General features: G+C 36.3%; 1 protein-coding gene across 7 annotated transcripts; it reads left to right on the forward strand.

Moving 5' to 3' along the window:
* The first annotated feature begins 63 nt into the window (after positions 1 to 63).
* LOC138626513 (uncharacterized) lies at positions 64 to 12,448 on the forward strand. 7 transcript variants are annotated; one of them, XM_069708196.1, is made up of 30 exons: positions 66 to 780; positions 1,856 to 1,907; positions 2,018 to 2,035; positions 2,116 to 2,178; positions 2,986 to 3,078; positions 3,408 to 3,491; positions 3,577 to 3,669; positions 3,805 to 3,885; positions 4,070 to 4,162; positions 4,727 to 4,819; positions 4,919 to 4,999; positions 5,093 to 5,167; positions 5,667 to 5,759; positions 5,845 to 5,937; positions 6,031 to 6,105; positions 6,644 to 6,736; positions 6,857 to 6,949; positions 7,394 to 7,486; positions 7,578 to 7,658; positions 7,757 to 7,831; positions 8,361 to 8,453; positions 8,540 to 8,632; positions 8,726 to 8,800; positions 9,329 to 9,421; positions 9,513 to 9,599; positions 9,697 to 9,777; positions 10,074 to 10,142; positions 10,268 to 10,393; positions 10,465 to 10,615; positions 10,700 to 12,448. In XM_069708196.1, exons 1-30 carry the CDS (start codon positions 463 to 465, stop codon positions 11,169 to 11,171), a joined length of 3,180 nt encoding a protein of 1,059 aa, XP_069564297.1. In that variant the 5' UTR covers positions 66 to 462; the 3' UTR covers positions 11,172 to 12,448. The 7 variants fall into 7 exon arrangements, with proteins under 7 accessions (XP_069564302.1, XP_069564297.1, XP_069564299.1 ...); XM_069708197.1 differs by lacking the exon at positions 3,408 to 3,491 and having other exon boundaries at positions 67 to 780; XM_069708198.1 differs by lacking the exons at positions 6,644 to 6,736; positions 6,857 to 6,949.
* Positions 12,449 to 13,487: the final 1,039 nt, after the last annotated feature.

Genomic DNA, 13,487 nt, shown 5'->3' on the forward strand with positions numbered 1-13,487 from the left:
CTTCCACACATCTCCAGTCTTTCGCAGAAAGTACTCTGAAAGCTCTTTTGTAGATCTGAACAATGTTTCCCTTGTTCACAACTTATTTATTTCACTTCCATGTAATTTTGAGTGGGATGGCTGCTGATAACAGTGAGAGGGGAGAGCACCAGAACGATGAGAGGCACTATACTGTCTGCAGGATGTGTCATTCTGGAAATATGTCCATATGTCCGCTTCTAAATCAAGCAAGCCTGCAGATTTTAACAGTTTACCAGCTGCTACTTGTTGCGCAATGCACCATGTGGTTGCCACTGTAGTCACAGACAGTTTTTGACATGTTTATTCCTCACTTACAGCCAGAGCGTGGTTTCGCTCTGACGTCTCATCTTTTGGCAGGTATTCAGATATGTGCTGTAAGTGCGTGAGTTTTTAAGAGTCCAGATCACTCTGCAGCTGACGCCCACCGAGCAGGTCACAAACATGAAAGAGAGGAGTGGAGTTTTTCTCGTGTGGAAAATGCTGCTGGTGGGGATGTGTGTGCTGCTGCTGCTGAGCTCCGCAGGTTTAGTGTTCCTCCTGGTGCGGCAGAAGGAGCTGGCAGAGGATCTGGTCAGGTTGGAGTCCCAGATGCAGGAGCTGTCACAGAGCTGCAGACAGCTGGCAGGGATTCCCGCAGACTTTGGAGAGGCCGGAGATCTGAAGAAGCTCCACCGCAGCAGAAGGAACCAGGAGGGAGACCCAACGCTAAGCCAAGACCAGAAGGATATGCTGATGCTCATGACATACTCCATGGTCCCTGTAAGGCACTTTTTTTGAGATTGTAAATACCGCATTGTGAAACATGCAAAAGACATTTATGAATCCTTGATTTCTGTTTCTGTGTTATGAGAAAGAACAGGGGAGCAATCAGCCACTTTTAGCTGCCGTCTTTACCAGGAACATTTCCTCTCTTTTCCCTTTTGGGATGAGAAGTAATGCAAAGAATCCAAAAGTCTGTTTCAGTGATTACGAAGTTTCCTAGATAAATACTTTGAGCAGTGGAGTGTGACTGTTGCCTGCCCTTCCCTCAGCTGGACTCACATCCTCTAAGAAGTGACAATCTTCAGCGAGTGCTACTGTACACTTTAACAGGGGATGCCGGTTATAGTTATTTTTTAATATTAGTTTATCTGGTAACACTTTACAATGAGAATACATTAATTAACCTTTGTTAAGGTGTAATAATTATTAATTAGGCGCAAATTAACTGCTTGTTAATGCTTATTAGGCTTTAACTAAGGTTAATTAATGTGCCTGTATTGTAAAGTGTTACCTTATCTGTAATTGATTATTTTAGCTGTGATAAAATGTCAATGCAAGCTCTCAGAGAACAAGATTACATGTTTTGTTCAATAAACAGTCTGAACTTACTATCTTAGAGGATAAAGACCAACAAACATTTTCATTTACAGGTTCAGTGGGAAGAATTTATGAGGATCTATTGGCAGAAATGTGATATGATATTTATAATTCACATTTGTTTTATGGGTTTTGCAGCTGCTGTAGATTCTTATTCTTGGAAGGAGAGGGTGAGAAGGAGTTGGTTGCAATCTGCAAACTCATCACTAGATGTCACTAAATTACACACGAGAGAATTCTGTCATTAAATTTGTTGACAACATTCCTCTGTCAATCGAATAATTGACTGAACTTTTTCAGCTCGAATAAACGGAATAACGTGACACTAAAATAGATGTAATATTTTCTCTAGATACGGAGGGAAAATGTTGTTAAGATGGGACACTATCGAAAAAATAATTAGTGACTTGTTTTCCAATTCTTCTTTTACACTTAAAACAACACCTTGGCTTTCTGTGTTTTCTCTTAATTTCAGGTCAAAGCCGTGGTAGACCTGTGTAACAGCTCCAAAGGAATTTGTTTAACAGGTGCATGTCTTAAATATTCTCCTTTCCGGCACTATCTTTTTTTGTAGGTGCTACTACTGAATCCAGTTTGTGTAAAACTTATTTGTTTTGGGATTTTTTTTTTTTTTCAGGTCCACCTGGACCTCAAGGTAAAGACTGACATTTTAGTTTTCTACATGAATTATTTAAATGTGTTACCTCGACATAACAAAGTACTTTTGTCCAACAGGTAGACCTGGATCACCAGGACCACAAGGTGCTCCAGGGCCGAAGGGCCGACAAGGAAGAAGAGGCGAGACATTTTTTATGTCTTACAAATAACCCATCTCCATAGAATAGGCCAGTAAAAAGGTGTAGAGCAGAACAGACAAACAGAAGTCTTTCACTGTAGTGCCAGTGCTGTAGCTGCCACATAGCTGTTTACTGCAATGTGGTATAAATGTTTGCTGCACTGATTAACCTGAAAAATGCTTTATTTCAGTTGTTTAGAACCAGAAAACCACTTTGTGAACAAAGGTTTTATCTGTCACTCCTCTGCTGGGTCATTTCAGTAACTCTTGATGGCGTCTCGGATCATCTCGTTTCATTGTGCATTTAGAAAAAAGCTTCTCATCTTTGATCATGTTTTGACAGGTTTACACTCCTTCAGTTAACAGCGACCATCTGTTTGTTTTAGGTTTGGTGGTTTGAACTAATGATAGCCTGTCACTATATAATGTCGGCCCCTCTGGGGAAAAGGATACTTTCTCATACATTTTCAGGACTAACTTGTTTTGTTTGGCCCCATTGAAATATGATCCCTTCTTTCAACACTGTATCCTGTTGTGATGTTAATTAAAACACTAATAATTTTTGTTTAAATCATGGCTTAATGTTGGAACTTGCCGCATCTTTGAATTATATAAGTTTACCCTAAAAGTAGTTCAATATGGAACAATATTATATTAAAAAAAAATGTAATCCACATGACAACGTTCTTGGTTTTCTTTTGTTGTTATTGTTGTTGTTGTCATTGTAAAAAGTAGGTGTCACTGACCAGCTGTATTGTTTATCAAGTCAGTTTTGCATGTCTCACTTCTGATTATCTGTGTACCTGAAGGTCCTCCTGGTCCATCCTTCCCTGCCTGTTCTCCTACTGAAATGAGAAACAAGACTTTCAGGGAACGCAGTCGGCAAGCCAACATGTTGATGGGTAGGAATGATGCTACAGTAAAATGTGTTTCTATGCACTTAAGCATCTCTTTTTATGAAGAGCTGAAGTTTTGAACTAAAACAAATCACAAAATTAATCCTTTCCATTTCTATTTTTACTCCACCTTCTTTCCTGACTAAAGAGGCCTTCATTGAAACCAAGACAGAAAATATTAGCAGTTTTCCAAGTTACCAAGTATAATCGTTATAACAGATGATTTAAATGTTGATCATTTTTACTGAATGACCTTGTGATTTGCAGTTTCTTCCTTTTAATTTCTGTCGGGATAGCAGTACATGTTTGAACCATATATCTCCTTTTTTTCACAGCATCACCAACATCACATCCAGCTGCTGACAATAGAGATGTGTTGAATATCACTGAAAAACTTCTAGACCCAAATATAGACTCTGGTTAGTAACCACTGTGAGTGACAGAACGACTTGTTTAGCATTTATATGAAAAAATTGATAAAACTCCATATGTTTTGTTTTCTAGAGTCAGTATCTTTTCATCCTAACTACAGCCCCAAAACCCTGAATGACGCCAATGGGGAAACTGTCACAAGGGCCGCTGTTAACTCATTAACAGGTGAGAAATGCTGTGTTTTAAATTCTACTACAGTTTTACACTATTACATATTTGTCTCTTGTGTCATACCTAAAAGTTTAGCAACAATACCATTAGTATTTGTCATGTAATGTCTCATTTCCTTCTACTGTACAGGCCTCTTTACAGTCGGCTCAGGTGGCAACAGTGATGCCTTCAGTGGCAGAGGAAAAGCCACTGGTACTGCTATGGAAATAGGTAAGAAACTGCCACACTGTCCGTAGTTTGCTGTCAGTATTGACACAAATCATAAAGCATTGGAAGCAGTTTGATTGACTTTTTTTTTTAATTACATTGTTAAACCTTGAAACAGTATTAATATTAGTGAGGAATGACAGTGTGAAGTTACATACAGGTGGTTTCATGACTTTATTTTCTTCAGAGTTGGTGTCACCTCGTCCAGACTTCAGACATGACACCTGGATTGAAATCAACCCGGAAAATGTCACTGAGGCATCAATTAAATTATTAACAGGTGAATACTGGGACTCATTAATGACATGTTTGTAGACACATATTTGGTCATAACTTCATATTGTACTCCTTAAATTCCACAGTGTTGCCATCTCCTAATCCAGTTCATGATACCAGAAATGTCCTGAACGTTACAGACTTTGAGAAACTTCCACACACATCTTTGGAAACTGGTAAACAACTGTCTGAGTGTCAGAGAAACTTCGCTGACTGTCACAGTTTGGTGCAGTTTAAGAGAAGATTAAATGTTTTATTATAATTGTAGAAGACTAATCAAATAAAATTGCTTAAAAAGATACAATTTCATTCATCATAAAATGTGACTCTTCATATTCACACCAGAACAACAACAACTCTATATAACTAACAACAACAGACAGAAAAACATGGTGACTAAACTTTGTGAATTTCAGCTTAGAATTACACAATGAATGACATGATAATGATTTGGATTAACTGCACAACTTTCTGTATACCTTCACGATTTCTTCTACTGAATGTTATGGCAATAATGTTTCATGTGTTTACCACCTCTTCTTGTTGAATCATATCGTTCTCTCTACAGAATCACCATCAGGACATCCAGCTGAAAACAGCAGAGATGATTTCAAAGTCACTGACTCTGAGAAACGTCCAGACTCTAAAATAATGGATCCTGGTAAACCACCAAGACTGTAGAGACAAATCTAACTTGGACTGTATGAAAAAAAAAAAAAAAAAAAAACATGTTAAACCTGTTATTTGCTTTATGTTTCAGAACCAGTACAATTTCACCATGGCTCCTTGAATGATACTGACATTGAAAATGTTACAGAGGGACCATTTAAATTATTACCAGGTAGGAAATTATTCACTTTAAACTATCCTCTTCATGTTTCTTATATTAAAATTAAAAGTGCTGCACTAAATAATGTGTCATTTGACTCCACAGCTCCATTTGATGCAGACCAAAACAGTGACGCCTTTAATGGCAGCAGAACCGTCATTAAAACAACCATGAAAAGTGGTAAAAACATTCACACTGTGTTTGATATCAGCGCTGACTGATTCACATTGATAGTTAAACATAATCATTATTATTATTGAAATACAGTTTTACATTGGCAGTGTGCGATATCTAAATATTTTAATGGATACTAGTTATTGTGGCTTGAGACAGAAAAAATATTTACAAGGATGCACAAGCTGCTGCTAAAATCAGGTAGTTCGACCACTGGTATATGTTAAGTTTGAACAGTCAGTATTTTAGGATATCACTACACTTCCTAAAAGATGTCTCTTAAACATTTTAATGTTGTAAAATATGAAAAAAAATTGATTTGGACTTTTTATATTTATCATTGAATAACAAAGTAATTTTAACCAGAAGTGACAGATTAACAAAAAGTGATGAGTAAATTGAGAATTTAAGCTTCAAATGACAGTACAACAGTAAGCTATCTGAGTGTTGCATATTTCATGTGTTTACTAGCTTTTCTTGTTGAATCTGATGTTCCTCTCTACAGACTCACCATCAGCACGTCCAGCTGAAAACAACAGAGATGATTTCAAAGTCACTGACTCTGAGAAACATCCAGACTCCAAAATAATAGATCCTGGTAAACCACCAAGACTGTGGAGACAAATCTAACTTAGACTGTATGAAAAAAACATGTTAAACCTGATACTTGCTTTATGTTTTAGAACCAGTACAATTTGATCAAGATGACCACCACGGCTCCTTGAATGATACTGACACTGAAAATGTTACAAAGGGACCATTTAAATTATTACCAGGTAGGAAATTATTCACTTTAAACTATCCTCTTCATGTTTCTTATGTTAAAGTTAAAAGTGCTGCACTAAATAATGTGTCATTTGACTCCACAGCTCCACTTGATGCAGACCAAAACAGTGATGCCTTTAATGGCAGCAGAACCATCATTAAAACAACCATGAAAAGTGGTAAAAACATTCACACTGTTTGATATCAGCGCTGACTGATTCACATTGATGGTTAAAATTCACCGTTATCTTCAAAATGCAGATTTATTGAATTATTTGATTTTGTCAAAGGTTCAGTTGAAATACATAAGCAGTGTATGACTTAATAAATATTTTAATGTTTACTAGTTATAGTGGCTGTAAACAGAAAAATATGTACAATGATGCACAAGCTACTGCTCATATCAGGTAGTTTGTTAATTTTTTTGTTTGATACATTTTAAGCAATAGTTAGTATTTCCAGATGTTAATAGACTTCTTAAAGCATGTTTCTTAAACATTTTCATCTTTTAAAATATGAAAAGAACTGAATTTAACTTTTTATTATTATCCCTGAAAAACAAGTTAATCTTAACCAGCAGTGTGAGATTGACAAAAAATTATGAATAGTGGATTTAAACTTCGAATTACAGTACTATACAACAGTTACATGTCTGAATTTGACACATTTAATGTGTTTACAAGCTCCTTTAGTTGAATCGTATGTTTCTCTCTGCAGAATCATCATCAGTACGTCCAGCTGAAAACAACAGAGATGATTTCAAAGTCACTGACTCTGAGAAATATCCAGACTCCAAAATAATGGATCCTGGTAAATCACCAAGGCTGTAGAGAAACTTTTATATACAGTACAGTCAATTATAGAAACCAATGTAACTCTGACAACAGGAAAAAAAATATATTTAACCTGATACTATCCTGCATATTTTAGAGCCAGTACCGTTTCATGAAGACGACCATCACGGCTCCTTGAATGATACTGACACTGAAAATGTTACAGAGGGACCATTTACATTATTACCAGGTTGGAAATTATTCACTTTAAACTGTCCTCTTCATATATGTTAAGTTTCAAGTTCTTTAAGTAAATCTCTGACACATTTTCTTATTTTTAAATATAAAAGTGTCTGCAAAAAGAAAAAAAATTTCATAATGATGCACAAGCTAATTCCTCAAATAATGTAATACGTCCACTGGTACATGTTGAGCTGCAGTCGTCAGTATTTTGGGAGATTTCTTGGACAATATCTTTTAAACATCTAAATTCTTTAGAATACAAAAAAAAAATGTCAATTTGACTTTTAGCATTCATCTCATAGCAGAAATTGATGAGAAAGTGATGAATAAATTATGACTTTATTCTTCAAATTACAGTAGTATACAACAGTTAAATATCTAAATGTTACTTTCATCCATATTTAATGTGTGAACCAGCTCTTCCAGCTGAATCATATCGTTCTCTCTACAGAATCACCATCAGGACATCCAGCTGAAAACAGCAGAGATGATTTCAAAGTCACTGACTCTGAGAAACGTCCAGACTCCAAAATAATGGATCCTGGTAAGCCACCAAGACTGTAGAGACAAATCTAACTTGGACTGTATGAAAAAAAAAAAAACATGTTAAACCTGTTACTTGCTTTATGTTTCAGAACCAGTACAATTTCACCACGGCTCCTTGAATGATACTGACATTGAAAATGTTACAGAGGGACCATTTAAATTATTACCAGGTAGGAAATTATTCACTTTAAACTATCCTCTTCATGTTTCTTATATTAAAGTTAAAAGTGCTGCACTGTATCCTTTAATGTGTCATTTGACTCCACAGCTCCATTTGATGCAGACCAAAACAGTGACGCCTTTAATGGCAGCAGAACCGTCATTAAAACAACCATGAAAAGTGGTAAAAACATTCACACTGTGTTTGATATCAGCGCTGACTGATTCACATTGATAGTTAAACATAATCATTATTTTTAAAATGCTGATTTAGTTCAGTTGAAATACAGTTTTACATTAGCAGTGTGCGATTTATAAATATTTTTATGGATATTAGTTATTGTGGCTTGAAACAGAAAAAATATTTACAAGGATGCACAAGCTGCTGCTAAAATCAGGTAGTTCGACCACTGGTATATGTTAAGTTTGAACAGTCAGTATTTTAGGATATCACTACACTTCCTAAAAGATGTCTCTTAAACATTTTAATGTTGTAAAATATGAAAACATTTGATTTGGACTTTTTATATTTATCATTGAATAACAAAGTAATTTTAACCAGAAGTGACAGATTAACAAAAAGTGATGAGTAAATTGAGAATTTAAGCTTCAAATGACAGTAGTATATGTTGCACAACAGTAAGCTATCTGAATGTTACATATTTCATGTGTTTACTAGCTTTTCTTGTTGAATCTGATGTTCCTCTCTACAGACTCACCATCAGCACGTCCAGCTGAAAACAGCAGAGATGATTTCAAAGTCACTGACTCTGAGAAACGTCCAGACTCCAAAATAATGGATCCTGGTAAACTACCAAGACTGTAGAGACAAATCTAACTTGGACTGTATGAAAAAAAACATGTTAAACCTGATACTTGCTTTATTTTTTAGAACCAGTACAATTTCATCAAGATGACCACCACGGCTCCTTGAATGATACTGACACTGAAAATGTTACAAAGGGACCATTTAAATTATTACCAGGTAGGAAATTATTCACTTTAAACTATCCTCTTCATGTTTCTTATATTAAAATTAAAAGTGCTGCACTAAATAATGTGTCATTTGACTCCACAGCTCCATTTGATGCAGACCAAAACAGTGACGCCTTTAATGGCAGCAGAACCGTCATTAAAACAACCATGAAAAGTGGTAAAAACATTCACACTGTGTTTGATATCAGCGCTGACTGATTCACATTGATGGTTAAACATAATAATTATTTTTTAAATGCTGATTTAGTTCAGTTGAAATACAGTTTTACATTGGCAGTGTGCGATATCTAAATATTTTAATGGATACTAGTTATTGTGGCTTGAGACAGAAAAAATATTTACAAGGATGCACAAGCTGCTGCTAAAATCAGGTAGTTCGACCACTGGTATATGTTAAGTTTGAACAGTCAGTATTTTAGGATATCACTACACTTCCTAAAAGATTTCTTAAACATTTTTATTTTTAAAAAATATGAAAAAAATTGATTTGGACTTTTTATATTTATCATTGAATAACAAAGTAATTTTAACCGGAAGTGACAGATTAACAAAAAGTGATGAGTAAATTGAGAATTTAAGCTTCAAATGACAGTAGTATATGTTGTACAACAGTACGCTATCTGAATGTTACATATTTCATGTGTTTACTAGCTTTTCTTGTTGAATCTTATGTTCCTCTCTACAGACTCACTATCAGGACATCCAGCTGAAAACAGCAGAGATGATTTCAAAGTCACTGACTCTGAGAAACGTTCAGACTCCAAAATAATGGATCCTGGTAAACCACCAAGACTGTGGAGACAAATCTAACTTGGACTGTATGAAAAAAACATGTTAAACCTGATACTTGCTTTATTTTTTCGAGCCAGTATTATTTCATGAAGACAGCGGCCACGGCTCCTTGAACATTACCAAAAGAGAGAATGCTACAAAGGCATTGAACACATTATTAACAAGTAAGAGTTTTGAATTATATGTCATAGTAACTGTGTCTTATGCTGCACTATAAAACCCTTATGTATTAATATGCATATGTTTATTTTCATTTTACAGCCTCACTTGCTGTAGGACTGGATCAAAAGAGAGACAATGTCAATAGCAGTGGCGACGTTATAGACAAACCCATGAAAAGTGGTGAGAAACTGTCATATCTGATTTCAGTACTGACTTTTTCAAATTTAATTTCACTTATGACATATAGTCCTTTCTCTAAAAGGCTGCCCATCATCTTTAAAACACTGATTCAGCTATTTAATTTACTCCAAAGTTCAACTGAAATACATCAGTAACTGATTTACAATCTCTTTACTAAATAATATACAGTACACAATAATGATCACTTGTAATATTTACTACAAACATTAACATCCGCTATCTTTTTAAACTTTGTGTAAATATGAATTTGCCTTTTTCTTCTCCTTATTCTTTAGAGTCCTCAAATCCTCTTCAGGACTACAATGAGATCAACGAGACTGCCGACGAGAAATTGACAAGAACTGGTACAAACATTTTGTTAAATCAAGTTTCAAATGATCTAAGTTCTCTTTTTACATGTGTATTGTCATTATCAATGTCTGTATCTATTGTACAATTTATTCAAACGCATATCTTTTTTTCATTTTAGAGTGTAATATAAAAACTATCAAATGTTCGGGGAAGTCCATCCAAATGCAGAGCACCTATGGAGCCTGGATGTCAGATGTCTCACGGCTGGATGACGGTCGATACTGGCTGGCCGAGCATTTTTCAGGTGATGTCACTTCATCACAGAGTTTCCCGAGTTATATGAATGGATTTAACACCAACACATTTCTTCTTCAGGTCGAAGTTTGATGGAGTCCAGGAACATTTCAGCATTTCAGGACACCAACTACAACCGTATAGATATCAAGAAGTTCTTCCAGGGGTGTGGTCATGTTGTTTTTAAGGGGTCATTTTACTTCCACAACGGAGGGACGGACAAACTTATAAAGTAAGGGTTGGAGTTGAACTTCTTGAAGTGACTTTTGCACTAAGCTTCTTTACTTTACTCCTGATCAATGTTTTGATTTTACAGATTTGACCTGAAGACCAAGAGAACAAACACACTGATCATGCCAGACAGCAGATATCAAAACTTGACTTATTTGTTCCGCAACTCCAAGACGTATTTCAAGTTTGCTGTGGATGAAAATGGCTTGTGGGTCATATTTGCTTCAAACACAGATGATGACACGATGGTGGCGAAGCTCAACCCAAACTCATTCTCTGTGGAGTCTGTCACGAACACTGGCTACCCTACAACGAAAGCAGGAAATGCTTTCATTGTGTGTGGGGTGCTGTATATCACAGATGACAACGACAGAAGAGTGACGTACGCCTTTGATTTGAAGAAGAAGAGTCCTCTGGATGCAAGTTTTGACTTGAGGCCAGCTGATGGCATCTTGGCTATGCTGTCATACTATCCCAACAAAAAGCTTTTATACATGTGGAACAAAAGCAGTTTGAGCACCTGCAGGGTTAAATTCAAACAAGCCCCAAAAAATTAAACCTCATAAAATGAGTAATAAAACCTTTTTTTTTTTTTTTTTTTTAAATCCAATTAGTTTTATGTAAATTTCTTGATGCAGCGACCTAATACATAGGAGGACATATAGGAGGACGTTGGTTCTGTGGGACCCCAAATTATTAAATACAGACATAGACATATTGATACCAAGACATCACAATGTTGAATTTACACACCATGATATGATCTACAGTATTGACAGATAGGGACTTATCTTATAAGAAACAACAGTCTTCTTTTAAGTTTTACAGAAATATGACTAAAACATCTGTTCATTGGAGTTATTTAACAAAATGTTTTGCCCCAATTGGTCACAATATTCACTGGTCACAGATATTGAAAAGATTCAATAAAAAGTAAATTTCCACTAAAAGTACCCCTGTGGTGTCACTGTGTCAGTTGTTTTTATTATAATATAAGAAACAAAAAGGGCCACGTCACTTCTCTGTAGGGCAGCTTTTATAGTGTAACAAACAGTTGACCGTCACCCCCATTCCCTTTGTATCTACTTTCGTATGGTAATACTGAGTTGGTTGTCGGTCACAAGTTAAGGACACATGCGAGTCCTCAATTAGATGTGGAAAGTAAAACAATAAAGGAATCACTTGCAAATAAGAGAAACCCAGACTTTTCAGAGCCATGTTTTATCCCATGGCTCAAAAGGGCCTATCTATATAAATATAATCTATATAAACTTTTTTTTGGGAGTATCAGCTTGCCTTCCTGTCATCTCCATAAATCATTGTCTTTTTGTTGTGCTTTATTTCCCTTCTCTCTCATTTTTATTTTCTGCATTCTCTTTTTCCTTCTTTTTTCTCTCCTTCTTCCTTTCCATCCCTTTTCTCCTGTTCTCTGCCTCTGTCAGCCATGCCCTTGCTTCTTTTAAACCATCTTTTTTTTAATTTTTTTTTTATTTCCCCCATACTTGCTCTCTATCTTCTCTGTCAACTCTCTACCTGCTGTTGCTGTTAGTTTTCCCTTGAATCCGTGTTTCTTTTCCCATTTTTTTCCAAACATTTTATGTTATCCGCACCTTTTGAGTGCATGCGTTTTACGTCTCCCTCCAGAGGTATCTCTTCGATCTTATTACAGCATGTCCCCATTTTTGCTATCTGTGAGCCAACCAGTTTGTATGGAGTTCACCCGAGCAACTGGTCTTTATACAGTGTACCGTTAGGTTTTGGCCCTCCTTTACACTGTAGGACACTCACAGTATCTAATTATTTATTTTAATTTTCTTATAGTTCCCTGTAGGTCCCTGACTTGGTTATCTGTAGGTCCCTGACCTATTTTTGCACGTGCAACTTTTAGTTTACCTAGTCTACTCAGATTCTTTAGTTTACCTAGTCTACTCAGACTCTTTAGTTTACCTCGTCTATTCAGACTCTTTAGTTTATCTAGTCTACTCTTTAGATCAAAACAACAACAAAAGAAGTTGTCTTAACCGGATGTCTGATGTTTTGATGGTGAATCAGCCTTGTTCTAGGATCCCTTCACTCGTCCTCTCTCCAGTCAGTCCTGGTCTCACCAATGTCCAAACTGCTTCTATAAAGAAACAGGGTGGAGGTCTTTCCTCAGGAGTCCCAGACTCCCCCGTGCACGGTTTCAGGCTCTCTTTGAGGGTGCATGTACTTGCTCCTTCTTGCAAGAATAAATGTCTGATGTGTTTGATTTTGAACCAAGCCTCTGAGTAATTTTTCTAACAGCCTGTCTTGATGGAAAGTTGGAAAAGACAGTATTTAAGTGCACAGATGGCAGGAGGTAAGTGATTGAAACCTCTGGTACGACAAAGGCAAAGAGATTTACCTCATTCACACTTTTGACAGCTGTATACAGTACGGCTGAGACCTTCTCCTCAGGGACAGAAAATGCCTTCAGTTTGTTGGAGACCAGACTTAACATGTACATATTGTGCGATTCTGTGCTAGGTTATGTTTACAATAATACAACATATATATATGCCATATCATATTACTTATATATAGGTCGTATTATCAACTATTAATCCTAAGGGGTAGACGAAAGGCTGTGTTTGTGAATGAAGGTGTAGACAACAGGGTGTGGTTGTGAATGAAGGTGTAGACGAAAGGTGGTGAATGAAGGTGTAGACGAAAGGTGGTGAATGAAGGTGTAGACAACAGGGTGTGGTTGTGAATGTGTGAATGAGAGTGAAAGTACTGTGCCAAACCAAAAGGTCACAGGGGGAGGTCTGTAAACTGATTATTCTGTTGCTAAATATCTTGAAGCCTGACACGCAGGACTGGGGGCTGACACATATTGGCTTTGTATTAGCAGG

The sequence above is a fragment of the Brachyistius frenatus genome, unplaced genomic scaffold (assembly GCF_029030835.1).
Source record: "Brachyistius frenatus isolate BFR_SWC_R1_liver_20210118 unplaced genomic scaffold, ASM2903083v1 Contig_74, whole genome shotgun sequence".
Classification (NCBI taxonomy): Eukaryota; Metazoa; Chordata; class Actinopteri; family Embiotocidae; genus Brachyistius; species Brachyistius frenatus.